This window comes from Salmo salar, chromosome 14, assembly GCF_965601325.2.
Source record: "Salmo salar chromosome 14, fSalSal1, whole genome shotgun sequence".
Taxonomy (NCBI): Eukaryota; Metazoa; Chordata; class Actinopteri; order Salmoniformes; family Salmonidae; genus Salmo; species Salmo salar.
This window is the reverse complement of record NC_138304.1, coordinates 47,248,791-47,264,147: the sequence shown is the minus strand read 5'-3', so window position 1 is coordinate 47,264,147 and position 15,357 is coordinate 47,248,791. Positions and strand designations below refer to the sequence as shown.

At 45.2% G+C, this 15,357-nt stretch overlaps 1 protein-coding gene across 1 annotated transcript; it reads right to left on the bottom strand.

Moving 5' to 3' along the window:
* Positions 1-720: 720 nt before the first annotated feature.
* Positions 721-14,830, bottom strand: LOC106569621 (uncharacterized). The gene is made up of 9 exons (XM_045694458.2): positions 14,178-14,830; positions 11,228-11,365; positions 10,814-10,894; positions 10,044-10,685; positions 8,165-8,392; positions 7,100-7,139; positions 3,952-3,997; positions 2,531-2,750; positions 721-2,428 (listed from the first exon to the last, which is right to left on the bottom strand). The coding sequence occupies exons 1-9, from the start codon at positions 14,241-14,243 to the stop codon at positions 917-919; spliced, it is 2,973 nt and encodes a 990-aa protein (XP_045550414.2). The 5' UTR covers positions 14,244-14,830; the 3' UTR covers positions 721-916.
* Between the last annotated feature and the right edge of the window lie 527 nt (positions 14,831-15,357).

Here is a 15,357-nt window from a genome sequence, read left to right as displayed (position 1 = left end):
CTTTTATAAATCAACATTTTTTTGTCAACCTCAAAAAAACGATAACAGACTTTTCTAAGGACAATGGTAGATGGCTGATGTTCATTCTGGTGCGACCTGGAGGTGCCCACAAAAAGGCACAAATCACTCCTGTTTTTGTTTGTGTTTTGGTTCTTCCTGTCCCTCTACTATGATGTCCTTTTTCTCCACGTCAACGGCTTCTCTGGGTCAGTCGGAAGTGGCGTTCCTGCCTGACTACAGTTCAGACGTTGCATTGCCTCAACCAATGGTTCAGTGCCACATCATCGAGTGCTTAGTCGGCCATCAGATAGCTATATCACATGATGTGGTCAGCTGATATGTTAAACACCTATCCAGGCACTGTGAGATCTGGAAAGTATCTGCATTGTAGTCAGTCAGGAAAACCTCCCAATTCAATGGTGCTCCGACTCTCCCCCTCCTACTCTCTCTCCTGTTCAGCACTAGAGTTTGGTTCCTGACTCTCCACCTCCTACTCTCTCTCCTGTTCAGAACTAGAGTTTGGTTCCTGACTCTCCCCCTCCTACTCTCTCTCCTGTTCAGAACTAGAGTTTGGTTCCTGACTCTCCACCTCCTACTCTCTCTCCCCCTCCTACTCTCTCTCCCCCTCCTACTCTCTTTCCCCCTCCTACTCTCTTTCCCCCTCCTACTCTCTCTCCCCCTCCTACTCTCTCTCCCCCTCCTACTCTCTCTCCCCCTCCTACTCTCTCTCCACCTCCTACTCTCTCTCCACCTCCTACTCTCTCTCCACCTCCTTTTCTCTCTCTCCCCCTCCTACTCTCTCTCCACCTCCTACTCTCTCTCCACCTCCTTTTCTCTCTCTCCCTGCTTCTGAGAGCCGGGGCCATGATGCCGTTGGATGTGGTTCTTCAGATGGACTATGCGATTGAAACACTTCTCACTGCTGGCACTTGGAGCGCATGTGGGCCCTGATGTGTCTCTTTTCAGTGAACGAGCGTTGGCACAGCAGGCACGTGTGGGGTCTCTGCCTACTGTGGACAGCTGTATGTTTCCGGAGGTGTTTAAGCTGGAAGAAACGTCTATCGCAGACATCACAGATGTATCTCTTTGAACCTCTGTGGCTCTGAAGGTGTCTGTCCCGTAGATTCATGTTCTTGAATCTTTCTAAGCATTCTGAGCACTGATAAGGATGCCGATGGTTCTCCTCGTGGGTAAGCTTGTCCTGTTTGGTCCTGAATGGCACGAGGCAGAACTTACATGGGTAAACACAGCCTTTTTGGTGGAGACGTCTGTGACACTTCAGACCCTGTTCACTCAGACAGCGTTTACCACAGTCTAGACAGCAGAGCTTCTTGATCTTGTACACATACAAATTATCCTTCTTAAAGTGACGCTTACGCTCTCTCTCCTGCTCCGTCCCACAGTTTGTCTCCCGACTCTCCTGCTCTTGAGAGCCGGGGCCATGATAGCGTTGGATGTGGTTCTTCAGACTGACGCTGTAATTAAAGCACTTCTCACACTGCTGGCACTTGAAGGGCCTCTCCCCTGTGTGGTGGCGCATGTGGGACTTGAGGTGGCTCGGCTGGGCATACGAGCGTCGGCACAGCTGGCACGTGTGTGGCTTCTGGCCACTGTGGACGGCTGTCGTTGGACCTCTGTGGCTCTGAAGGTGTCTGTTCCGTAGTCTAATGTTCTTGAATCTTTCTGAGCATTCTGAGCAATGATAAGGATGTAGATGGTTTTCCTCGTGGGTAAGCTTGTCCTGTTTGGTCCTGAATGGCTTGAGGCAGAACTTACATGGGTAAACACGGCCTTTCTGATGGAGACGTCTGTGACTCCACAGACCCTGCTCACTCAGACAGCGTTTACCACAGTCTCGACAGCGGAGCTTCTTAATCTTGTACACACACAAGTTATCCTTCTTGATGTGACGCTTGCCGCAGTCTGTACAGAGCAACCGATTACATTTTGTGTTGTGTTCACGTCGTACATGTTCCTTGAAGCTGGCCGGGTCCTCGAACTGCATGTAGAATCGGTCAAATCCAACAGCTTGTTGGACCTCAATCACACACACACCACAGGCATACAGCTTCTTATGGCGTTGTGTGGTGCAGGCGAGTACAGGCTCGGCTCCACAGTCAGTGCACCACTCCACAAGTCTCTCTTCTTTCTCTATTCCGCTCTGAGAATTATCAACGTTGGCCTCTTCTGTTAGACCAGAGGAACCTGCCGTTTCCAAATCCTCAGAAGAATCAGAGTCCATTACAATGTCTTCCTCATCAGACGGCTTCCACTCGGTCTCATCTGATCTCTCATCTGATCTCTCATCTGATCTCTCCTTTCCCCTTTTCCTCCGAGGACAGACTTCCTCATCATAGTCACACATCTTCTCAGTGATTTCCATTGTCAACGAACAACTGTCATCCTGGTCTCTGTCCTTACATGGTTCCTCACGAAAAGAAACAAAAACACATTTTACTATCAGCATGTCTGCATCATTCTCTAAAGGGTTCTGTGATGATGTCACAGAGGTAAATAACTAAATACCCACTTCTTCATCCTGTAGCTCCGTCTCTCTTTCTCCAGAGGTTTCCTCAGCAACAAAAGGCTGGCTCATCCACTTCCCGGTGTGACTGCATATTGGGCACATCTGAATGACAGAGAAGCTCCTCTGTTGGCCCTGCAAGCTGACCTTGCACTCAAATCCACACATCCTGCACAACCGGAAGAGCTGCAGAAGACAGTCTCTGTTCACACACAGGTCACCACTCCTGTGGATGGAGGTGAAGTGACAATTAACAAAATTGTGCTCATCACAAAGTGCTGTTAATGTAAAAGCCACTTAAGACTACGCTAAATAAAAACAAACGCAACATGCAACAATTTCAAAGATTTTACTGAATTAAAGTTCATATAAGGAAATCAGTCAATTTAAATAAATTAGGCCCTAATCTATGGATTTTACATGACTGGGCATGCAGATATGCATCTGTTGGTCACAGACAGCTTTTAAAAAAAAAGTAGGGGCAGAGTTGATCAGGCTGTTGATTGTGGCCTGTGGAATGTTGTCCCACTCCTCTTCAATCGCTGTGCAAAGTTGCTAGATATTGGCAAGAACTGTAACATGCCGTCGTACACGTCGATCCAGAGCATCCCAAACATGTTCAATGGGTGACTTCTGGTGAGTATGTAGGAAGAGATGAAGACCCGCGAACTGTCAAAAAAAGGAATAAATCCAAAACTGACGCTTGAATGCAAAATAAAGATGTTGGATCATGTGACATATACAATTATCCTTGAAGTAAAAGCCAGGTGTGTGTTCCAACGATTTACACTGATGATGGCCTGAGGCCGAAACATTTGTTTTGTTTTCACCTTTCATTTATGCACTTGTTGGACGCTTGGACGTCCTGCCAAATTCTCTAAAACGACGGAGGCGGCTTATGGTAGAGAAATGAACGTTACATTCTCTGGCAACAGTGCTGGTGGACATTCCTGCAGTCAGCATGCCAATTGCACACTCCCTCAACTTGAGACATCTGTGGCATTGTGTTGTGTGACAAAACTGCACATTTTAGCGTGGCCTTTTATTGTCCCCAGCACAAGGTACACCTGTGTAATGATCATGCTGTTTAATCAGCTTCTTGATATGCCACACCTGTCAGGTGGATGGATTATCTTGGCAAAGGAGAAATGCTTACTAACAGGGATGTAAACAAATTTCTGCACAAAATTAGAGAGAAGTTTCTTGTGCATATGGAACATTTCTGGGATCTTTTTATTTCAGCTCATGAAACATGGGACCAACACTTTACATGTTGCGTTTTATATTTTTGTTCGGTATAGTTTTAAGAAAAGATAGATGTCTCAAAAGGTAGTTAGTTCCCGGTTATATTACGATCCCCTTTAGACATGTTGATATTTTGACATCCTGTATGTGGAATCATCAGTGAAGTGAATATGTGGACTTACTCAGGAGTGACATCGACGCTGGTTCCATGAGGAAGTGCTAGCACAGCTGTGGAAAATGAGATGCATTGTTTCATATGTCACGCTGATATTTTGCCCAGGGTTCACTGTGAACACATTAATAACAATTATATTATTCAAAGTGGGTAAAGTAAAGTGTCTTCGGAAAGTATTCAGATCCCTTGACTTTCTCCATATTTTGATACATTAGACTTATTCTATATTTACTTTTTTTCAGCAATCTACACATTATACCCCATAATGACAAAGCGAAAACATTTTTTTTTTTGAAATGTTTGCAAATGTATTAAAAATGTATTAAAAATAAACATAAGTATTCAGACCCTTTGCTATGAGACTCACAATTGAGCTCAGGTGCATCCTGTTTCCATTGATCATCCTTGAGATATTTCTACAACTTTATCGGAGTCCACTTGTGGTAAATTCAATTGATTGGACATGATTTGGAAAGGCACACACCTGTCTATATAAGGTCCCAAAGTTGACAGTGCATGTCAGAGTAAAAACTAAGCCATGAGGTTGAAGGAATTGTCTGTAGAGTTCCAAGACAGGATTGTGTCGAGGCACAGATCTGGGGTAGGGTACCAAAACATTTCTGCAGCATTGAAGGTCCCCAAGAATACAGTGGCCTCCATCATTCTTAAATGGAAGAAGTTTGGAACCACCAAGACTCTTCCTAGAGCTGGCTGCCCGGCCAAACTGAGCAATCGGGGGAGAAGGGCCTCGGTCAGGGAGATGACCAAGAACCTGATGGTCACTCTGACAGAGCTCTAGAGTTCCTCTGTGGAGATGGGAGAACTTTCCAGAAGGACAACCATCTCTGCAGCACTCCACCAATCAGGCCTTTATGGTAGAGTGCCCAGACGGAAGCCACTCCTCAGTAAAAGGCACATAACAGCCCGCTTGGAGTTTGCCAAAAGGTACCTAAAGACTCTCAGACCATGAGAAACAAGATTCTCTGGTCTGATGAAACCAAGATTGAACTCTCTGACCTGAATGCCAAGTGTCACGTCTGGAGGAAACGTGGCACTATCCCTACGGTGAAGCATGGTGGTGGCACCATCATGCTGTGCGGATGTTTTTCAGCAGCAGGGACTGGGAGACTAGTCAGGATCGAGGCAAAGATTAATGGAGAAAAGTACAGAGAGATCCTTGGTGAAAACCTGCTCCAGAGCGCTCAGGACCGCAGACTGGGGTTAAGGTTCACATTCCAACAGGACAACGACCCTAAGCACACAGCCAAGACAACGCAGGAGTGGCTTTGGGACAAGTCTCTGAATGTCCTTCAGTGGCCCAGCCAGAGCCCGGACTTGAACCCGATCGAACATCTCTGGAGACAATAGCTGTGCAGCACCGCTCCCCATCCAATCTGACAGAGCTTGAGAAGATGTGCAGAGAGGAATGGGAGAAGCTCCTCAAATACAGTGGTGCAAAGCTTGTAGCGTCATAGGGGCGGCAGATAACCAAGTGGTTAGAGCGTTGGGTCAGTAACTGAAAGGTTGCTGGATCGAATCCCTGAGCTGTCAAGGTAAAAATCTGTCGTTCTGCCCCTGAACAAGGCAGTTAACCCACTGTGCCCCGGTAGGCCGTCCCGGTAGGCCGTCCCGGTAGGAGACACAACCCTTCAGTGATTTTAACAGCCAAAATGTAGCTGAGTTCCCTGTACATTCAGATAGTGAATCAACATAATAATCAGATTTAGCTTTTTTAACTAGTTTGACACACATATTTCTCAATTGCCTAAAAGACTGCCAGTCTGGGCCCGAGTATGTGAATTTTGCGGGGGCAAATTTAGATTAGAACAAATATAATTTAAACAGTCAGCATCCTGCGTTCCCCATGCAAGATTAAAATCTCTGGCGATCAACACCTCTGGGGTAGTAAAAATGGCAATTAAATCAGTGAGTTAGTTTAGTACACACTTCTTGACAGAGGGTGGATGATAGATTCCTACAACTGTTATTTTTGAGTTTGAACCCAACTGAAGACTTAAAGCCAACAATTCAAATTGTTTAGGACTGTTGGTAGCCTTTAACAGAGACACAGAAAGAAGATTCCTTGTGGAAATAGCAACACAACCACCTTTGCCTTTCTTATCCGCCCTAAACACATTGTAACCATCTATAGAAACCTCGGAGTCCAGGGTTTCATCAGTTAACCAGGTCTCAGATGCAATACAAATATCAGGGTCTGCCTGAGAGGCCCAGATCTTCACATGATCCATTTTAGGTAATAAACTACAAATATTAATATGTAAAAATCTCAAACCTTTTCTGCATTTAAAATCATACAGAGTTTCAATACAAGTCAGATTACTTTGAGATTTCAGAACAACAGGAGACTCAAAGATTGGATTATACCAATTAGGAAAATAAAACAAATTGTTCCCAAGGATGAACAAGACTTGTGGAGGTCTACAATTTCTTTCTGAGGTCTTGGCTGATTTCTTTTGATTTTCCCATGATGTCAAGCAAAGAGGCACTGAGTTTAAAGGTAGGCCTTGAAATACATCCACAGGTACACCTCCAATTGACTCAAATGATGTCAATTAGCCTATCAGAAGCTTCTAAAGCCATGACATCATTGTCTGGAATTTTCCAAGCTGTTTAAAGGCACAGTCAACTTAGTGTATGTAAACTTCTGACCCACTGGAATTGTGATACAGTGAATTAAGTGAAATAAGTGAAATAATCTGTCTGTAAACAATTGTAGATGTCCTAACCGACTTGCCAAAACTATAGTTTGTTAACAAGACATTTGTGGAGTGGTTGAAAAACGAGTTTTAATGACGCCAACCTAAGTGTATGTAAACTTCCGACTTCAACTGTAGGCCTTTGCAAATATGAACAAATTAGCCGCTCTATGCAGTATTCTATTACACAGTGTGAAGTTACATTTAAAACGTGTTGTATTAAGTAAAAGTGTGAATATCAGTGACAGGTTTTTAATTTAGCACATGCGCATATCGTTTAGAAAACGGGAACAAGCGTCCAAGGGACAAGGCGAACAGGAGTCTAGGCCACTGAATTTTTCCCCTGTGATACTTGGCCTGTTATCATTATCATTAGTAAAATGTTGCTATCGTGACAACACTACTAATGAATATCATTAGTTAAATTGTTTTACAAACCTTTATTTTTCCTTTGCACCTTGAAGTTCTTCGCAGAGAGCTGTGTGGACAGATCTGGAGTCAATTTCAATCATTCTAAACATCATAAAATAGTTAGTCCTCAACCAAACACCCATGATAGCCCCTCCCTCCCTCCCTCCCTCCCGGATAGCCTCTCCCTCCCTCCCTCCCTCCCTGATAGCCTCTCTCTCCCTCCCTCCCTCCCTCCCTCCCTCCCTCCCTCCCTCCCTCCCGGATAGCCTCTCCCTCCCTCCCTCCCTCCCTCCCTGATAGCCTCTCCCTCCCTCCCTCCCTGATAGCCTCTCCCTCCCTCCCTCCCTGATATCCTCTCCCTCCCTCCCTCCCTCCCTCCCTCCCTGATAGCCTCTCCCTCCCTCCCTCCCTCCCTCCCTGATAGCCTCTCCCTCCCTCTCTCCCTCCCTGATAGCCTCTCCCTCCCTCCCTGATATCCTCTCCCTCCCTCTCTCCCTCCCTGACATCCTCTCCCTCCCTGATAGCCTCTCCCTCCCTCCCTGATATCCTCTCCCTCCCTCTCTCCCTCCCTGATATCCTCTCCCTCCCCGATAGCCTCTCCCTCCCTCCCTCCCTGATAGCCTCTCCCTCCCTGGTAGCCCCTCCCTGATAGCCCCTCCCTCCCTCCCTGATAGCCTCTCCCTCCCTCCCTGATATCCTCTCCCTCCCTCTCTCCCTCCCTGATATCCTCCCTCCCTGATAGCCTCTCCCTCCCTCCCTCCCTGATAGCCTCTCCCTCCCTGGTAGCCCCTCCCTGATAGCCCCTCCCTCCCTCCCTGATAGCCTCTCCCTCCCTCCCTGATAGCCTCTCCCTCCCTCCCTGATAGCCTCTCCCTCCCTCCCTGATAGCCTCTCCCTCCCTGATAGCCTCTCCCTCCCTGATAGCCCCTCCCTCCCTCCCTGATAGCCTCTCCCTCCCTGATAGCCTCTCCCTCCCTGATAGCCTCTCCCTCCCTCCCTCCCTGATACCCTCCCTCTCATATAGTAATGACCAGTTACAACTGTCTACCGATTTGGTTGCATTCCAGATATTCATTCCATCAAAAATCTCACCCGTTTTCCCCGTTTCCGCTGGACTGACTTCTTGTACGCAGTCTTGTTCCCCTTTTTATCATCATCATCATCCTCATCTTCATCCTGCTCCCTGGAGAACTGCCAGAACTCCTCATCCGTCAGCGCAGCGGCATCTTCATAGTCACTGCCTGGCAACACAACAGTAGTCTCTGCTACATTCCCTCCAGAGCAACCGGGATCTACATCCTCCAGTGACAAAGGTGGCATCTGTATACATGTAGAACATATGTGCAGTTATTAACCAGTGCAATGGAAAAAACCCAATGGAAACAATTGGGAAAGAATACACTATGGAATAATGCTACAATTATCTACAGTGCCCAGTCAGGGGGACAACAGAAAGGATTCATACCAGTTGACTTGTTCTACATTTTGTTGTGTTACAACCTGATTTCAAAATGGATTAAATTGATTTTCTCTCACCCATCTACACACAATCCCTAAAAGACAAATTGAAACATGTTTTTAGAAATGTTTGCAAATTTTGTGAAAATAAGATACAGAAATTAATTTACATAAGTACACACCTCTGAGTCAATACATGTTAGAATCACCTTTGGCAGTGATTACCGCTGTGAGGCTATCTGGGTAAGTCTTCTAAGACAGGGGTGTCAAACTCATTCCATGGAAGGCCGACTGTCTACTGGTTTTTGGTTTCTCCTTTTAATGTGTCCAATTAAGACCTATACAGTTCCTATCTAATTGGTGACCTTAATTCATCAATTAAGTACAAGGGAGGAGTGAAAACCCAAAGACACTCAGCCCTCTGTGGATTGAGTTGGACACCGGGCTCTAAGAGCTTTGGACACCTGGATTGTACAATATCTGTACATTATTTTATTTTTAATTCTTCAAGCTCTTTCAAATTGGTTGTTTATAATTGCTAGACAACCATTTTCAAGTCTTGCCATAGATTTTTAAGCCAATTTAAGTAAAAACTGTAACTAAGCCACACAGGAACATTCCATGTTGTCTTGGTAAGCAACTGGCCTTGTGTTTTAGGTTATTGTCCTGCTAAAAGGTGAATGTCTCCCAGTGTCTGTTGGAAAGCAGACTGAACCATGTTTTCCTCTAGGATTTTGCCTGTGCTTAGCTCTATTCCGTTTCCTTTTATCCTAAAAAAACTCCCTTGTCCTTGGCGATGACAAGCATACCCATAACATGATGCAGCCACCACCATGCTTGAAAATATTGTTGTTGATCCATCCTCAATTTTCTCCTATCACAGTCATTCAAGTCTGTAACTGCTTTAAAGTCACAATTGGCCTCATTGTGAAATCCCACCATCCAAAGTGTAATTAATAACTTCACCATGCTCAAAGGGATATTTAATGTCAATTTATTTGTATTTTTACCCAACTACCAATAGGTGCTCTTCTTTGTGAGGCATTGGAAAACCTCCCTGGTCTGTGGTTGAATCTGTGTTTGAAATTCACTGCTCGACTGAGGGACCTTACAGATAATTGTATGTGTGGGGTACAGAGATGAGGTAGTCATTCAACAATCATGTTAAACACTATTATTGCACACAGAGTGAGTCCATGCAACTTATTATGTGACTTGTTAAGCACATTTTTACTCCTGAACTTATTTAAGCTTGCCATAACAAAGGGGTTGAATACTTAAGACATTTCAGCTTTTCATTTTGAATTCATTTGGAAGAAATCTAAAGCATAATTCCACCTTGACATTGTGAGGTATTGTGTGTAGGCTAGTGACACAATCTCAATTGAATCAATTTTAAATTCAGGCTGTAACACAACAAAATGTAGAAAAAGTCAAGGGGTGTGAATACTTTCTGAAGGCACTGTATGTAGTCACATTTAGAAAAACATACCGGATGTTCATCTCTACTCACCACTGGATGGGGTGGGCTGGTCAGTAGGCTTATTGGTTGGTTTTCAATAGCGGTCCGGGTATGGCAGGCAGCAAAGTCTTTATCATAAGATAGTGTAATTTCTCTCCTCTTTGTTAAGCTACTGTGATTTGAAACACAAACTCCCATTTTTGCAAGCTTGTTTTGGCATCTCGTACTGGTTCGTCCTTGCCGTAGCAACATTGAGGTCCTGTACATGGCTGCACACATATTCTTTGAACGAGCCCTAAGTAGTAAGGCACCAGCCATGGCCACCATAGAACTTCTTGCTGATTTGGTTGTATTTGGATTCAAGCCCGCTGTAGCTGAGCTAGTGGATAGAAACCGGAGGAAGGTTGGAGCTGAGTTCTTCCACTCATCGGTCACAGTGGTCCAATTGAAGGTTTTAAGTGAAAGGGGACTAGTCCGGCGTAGTACTGAGTTGAAACGCATTGAAACTAAGTTGACGCATTCTTTAGTTACCAACTTCAGCACTTCCTCCAACATCACGTGGCCCATGCCAGGGATTGCCATTAGGTTTTTAGGGATAGCTTTAAAACGACCCCGCACTAAATTATCTGCAACTGTCTCCCACGGTCCGGTAAGTACTCTGGTTCGTAGCGATGAGCCGACACGTAAACTGATCTATATTAAAATAAAAATGGCCGTAAGAAAATATGTAGTTGCACATATTCCATCCACACAGAACAGACAAAGGTGAAAAGGATTGTGGCTGGAATTTGTCATTTAATAGATTTTTGTACCATACTTACTTTTGCATCTTTATAAGTTTGATACCTTCGGGATCCTGCTGATGATTTTGTCTGCCAAGTAGCAAGTCTGCCATCTGCACTCTACAATGTAGAGAGGAGCAAACAGGGGGGGAGAGTTTTCACAACAACACAGCTGTCATTTTCCATGCATGTAACCATGTTTCAAGAATATTAGACCTGTAACACAACACTGTATATTCTAAGGGTTGCAAACTTCTGGTAACTTTCCCCAATTTTCAGGGTTTTCCAGAAATCCTAGGTGGAAGATTTACAGAATCAAAAGGGAAGAGGCAGAAAATCCTGGAAACCTCATACCGGGATTTCTGGAAATCCTGGGAATTTTCTACCATAATTCTTAGCATATTATTGGGGGACTTATTGCAAATGCATTTGAGCAAGAGGCTGCAGTCTGACCTTCACAGTCTGTGTTGAAAAAGCAATAGGAACTACTGCAGGTTGTTGGACCACTGATGTTGACATCCGGGATGCTGCTCCTGTTGTTGTTGTACCAGGCTCAACTTTTGGTTTGGCACCAAGTCTGCCAACTGCACTCTACAATGGGGACAAGAGAAAAGGAGGGAGAGATGTCATAACACAGCGGCCATTCTCCATGCATGCTACCATGGTTTACTCAGATCACACCTGCAACACTGCAAATCCAGGCTGTATCACATTCGGCTGTCATTGGGAGTCCCATAGGGCGGTGCACAATTGGCCCAGTGTCATCTGGGTTTGACCGGGGTAGGCCCTCGTTGTAATGTAGAACTTAGGAAATATCAGTTAAGAACAAATTCTTATTTACAATGATGGGGTAGGCCGTCATTGTAAATAAGAATTTGTTCTTAACTGACTTGCCTGGTTAAATGTTCTTGGTTTTTTTTTAAACACTGTGCATTCTAAGCATCTTTTTAGAGGAATGATGGCAAATGCATATGAGCAAGAGGGTGTAGGGTTAAAGTTGTCCCTGGAAGCTGATATTTCCTAAGTTCTACATTTTCCACAATTATGGTTAAGGCTAAGATTGGGGAAGTTGATTAGGGTTGGGCGGTATACAGATCATCTAACCGTCATTCATCCCGGGATTTACGGTTTTACCAGCTTAGTACACATGCAGGAAAAAAAGAAATAAAAACACAATAAATATCTTACTGCGTTTTGTAAACACAGATCTAAAATGCTTCTTATTGTACAATGAACAAAAATATTAACGCAAATTGTAACAATTTCAAAGATTTTACTGAGTTACAGTTCATATAAGGAAATCAGTCAATTGAAATAAATGAATTATGCCCTAATCTATGGATTTCACATGACTGGGAATACAGATATGCATCTGTTGGTCACAGATACTTAAAAAAAAGGTAAGGAGGACGTGGATCAGAAAACCAGTCTATCTGGTGTGACCACCATTTGCCTCATGCAGTTTGACACATGTCCTTCACGTAGAGTTGATCAGGCAGTTGATTGTGGCCTGTGGAATGTTATCTCACTCCTCTTCAATGGCTGTGTGAAGTTGCTGGATATTGGCGAGAACGGGAGCACTCTGTTGTACACGTCAATCCAGAGCATTCCAAACATGCTCAATGGGTGACATGTCTGGTGAGTATGCATACCATGGAATAACTGGGACATTTTCAGTTTCCAGGAATTGTGTACAGATCCTTGCGACATGGGGCCGTGCATTATCATGCTGAAACATGAGGTGATGGGGGCAGATGAATGGCACGACAATGGGCGTCAGGATCTCGCCACAGTATCACTGTTCATTCAAATTGCCATCGATAAAATGCAAATGTGTTCATTGTCCGTAGCTTATATAGGCCCATACCATAACCCCACCGCCACCATGGGGGAACTCTGTTCACAACGTTTACATCAGCAAACCGCCATCGTCAAAGGTGAGCATTTGTCAAGATCGTGGTGAGGACGACGAGCACGCAAATGAGCTTCCCTGAGATGGTTTCTGACAGTTTGTGCAGAAATTCTTCGGTTGTGCAAACCCACAGTTTCATCAGCTGTCCGGGTGGCTGGTTTCAGACAATCCAGCAGGTGAAGAAGCTGGATTTGGAAGACCTGGGCTGGCGTGGTTACACGTGGTCTGCAGTTGTGAGGCTGGTTAGGCATACTGGTAAATTCTCTAAAACAACGTTGAAGGCGGCTTATGGTAGAGAAATTAACATTACATTTTCTGGCAACAGCTCTGGTGGACATTCCTGCAGTCAGTATGCCAATTGCGTGATCCCTCAACTTGAGACATCTGTGGCATTGTGTTGTGTGACAAAACTGCACATTTTAGAGTGGCCTTTTATTCCCCCCAGCACAAGGTGCACCTGTGTAATAATAATCATGCTGTTTAGTCAGTTTATTTATATGCCACACCTGTCAGGTCGATGGATTATCTTGAAGAAAGGAGAAATGCTTACTAACAGGGATGTAAACAAATTTGTGCAAAATGTAAGGAAAAATACACTTTTTGTACGTATGGAAAATGTTTGGGATCTTTTTTATTTCAGCTCATGAAAAATGTGACCAACATTTTACATGTTGCGTTTTATATTTTGGGCAGTAATTTCTGCTCAGCATTAGCCAAATGATGTGCTTCAGTTGCACTTCTCCACTAGGATGGGAATTTACGAACGGGTATTCTATCAGCAAACAACGCTCTGATGTATAGCTACTTTTCCCCCGGTTATTTTCTGTGTAGCCAGCCTACTTTTCTCAGGTAAAATGCTAGATTAACTTTAAACAAAACATTAGGAAATATGATGCCCATGCATAGTTTTTGCAAAAAAGACTTTGCTTTTTCCAATGTAAGCTCATTTACCTGTGTGGCTGCAAGTCAAATAGCGTTACACTTCTATTGTCATCTGATGAAAATTAAGCTATTTTCCACCGAATATGTTGCACTAATATATTTTCTGTGAAGGAAAACTATAGTTGCACGTCCCTGATCACTCTATTGAAACAAAAAAAAACACTTTCAATATAAAACGCGACCCCGTCAATACACAGCTGTCTCCTGTTTTGCCATTTACAAACACACGCGACTGGCTCAACTGTTCTGGGGGAACTACGGTAAGCTTCATAATGTACAATAATGTGACAGGTGAAATGAAGAACGCGATCTGCTTTATCTCCTAACGTATTGCACTAGCTGACTGCAGGTATTTACTTAAAAAGTAGCTACAAATATAAAAAAAAGTATTGAAAAACATTTTCAGATGGTATTGAAAAACCATCCCGTGGCTATTTCCATATACCCGGTATATGGTTTATATGGTATACCGCCCAAGCTTAAAGCTGATCCTTTATCTGTACCTAGGGGAAACTTCCCCCTGGATACCAGAAGAGGCTGCAGTCTGACCTTCACAGTCTGTGTTGAAAAAGCAATAGGAACTACTGCAGGTTGTTGGACCACTGATGTTGACATCCGGGATGCTGCTCCTGTTGTTGTTGTACCAGGCTCAACTTTTGGTTTGGCACCAAGTCTGCCAACTGCACTCTACAATGGGGACAAGAGAAAAGGAGGGAGAGATGTCATAACACACATAACCCATTGCGCCACCGAAAAAGGCCTTCTTCAATGGCTGAGGAGTGAGTTTCCCCCCCCCACACTCACTCCACAGCGACCAAGATCCGAGAGTCCAACGGCACCATTATAAAGGACGGCGCACTGCTTGCTATTAGCGAGTCCCGCTTCCCCTTGATACCAAGATTCAAACTCCGGTCCTCTGCTTTGCAAACATACATGACCTCCCTGGTGAAGCCTTCCAACCCATTGTGCTTTTGAAAAAGGCCTTCTGTTGCACAGGGGGCGACACTTCAAGGCTGAGGAGGGAGTTTCACAGTTCCTCATCTGCTACACTCCCATGCTTTAAGGATATCAGACCTGCAACACAACGCTGTGCATTCTTCTTTTGATTTGTTTATATTGTTCATTTGTTTGTTTTGTTATACCAAATACAAAACATACACACATGAACAACGACCACATCTCCTCTGCCCAGACCTGCATGCTCACCCCCCATCCCTAGTGCCTGGCCACACACCCCCATCCCTAGTGCCTGGCCACACACCCCCATCCCTAGTGCCTGGCCACACACCCCCATCCCTAGTGCCTGGCCACACACCCCCATCCCTAGTGCCTGGCCACACACCCCCATCCCTAGTGCCTGGCCACACACCCCCATCCCTAGTGCCTGGCCACACCCCCATCCCTAGTGCCTGGCCACACCCCCCATCCCTAGTGCCTGGCCACACCCCCCATCGATAGTGCCTGGCCACACCCCCCATCCCTAGTGCCTGACCACACCCCCCATCCCTAGTGCCTGGCCACACCCCCCATCCCTAGTGCCTGGCCACACCCCCATCCCTAGTGCCTGGCCACACCCCCCATCCCTAGTGCCTGGCCACACCCCCATCCCTAGTGCCTGGCCACACCCCCATCCCTAGTGCCTGGCCACACCCCCATCCCTAGTGCCTGGCCACACCCCCATCCCTAGTGCCTGGCCACACCCCCCATCCCTAGTGCCTGGCCACACCCC

Coding starts and splice junctions, on each gene's coding strand:
- LOC106569621 (XM_045694458.2), bottom strand. CDS start 14,243: ATGTCAACATCAGTGGTCCAACAACCTGCAGTAGTTCCTATTGCTTTT. Junction 3,998..7,099: donor GGTGCAAAGGAAAAATAAAG/GTTTGTAAAACA, acceptor CATTTTCCACAG/CTGTGCTAGCACTTCCTCAT. Junction 2,751..3,951: donor AGCGTCGATGTCACTCCTGA/GTAAGTCCACAT, acceptor CTCCATCCACAG/GAGTGGTGACCTGTGTGTGA.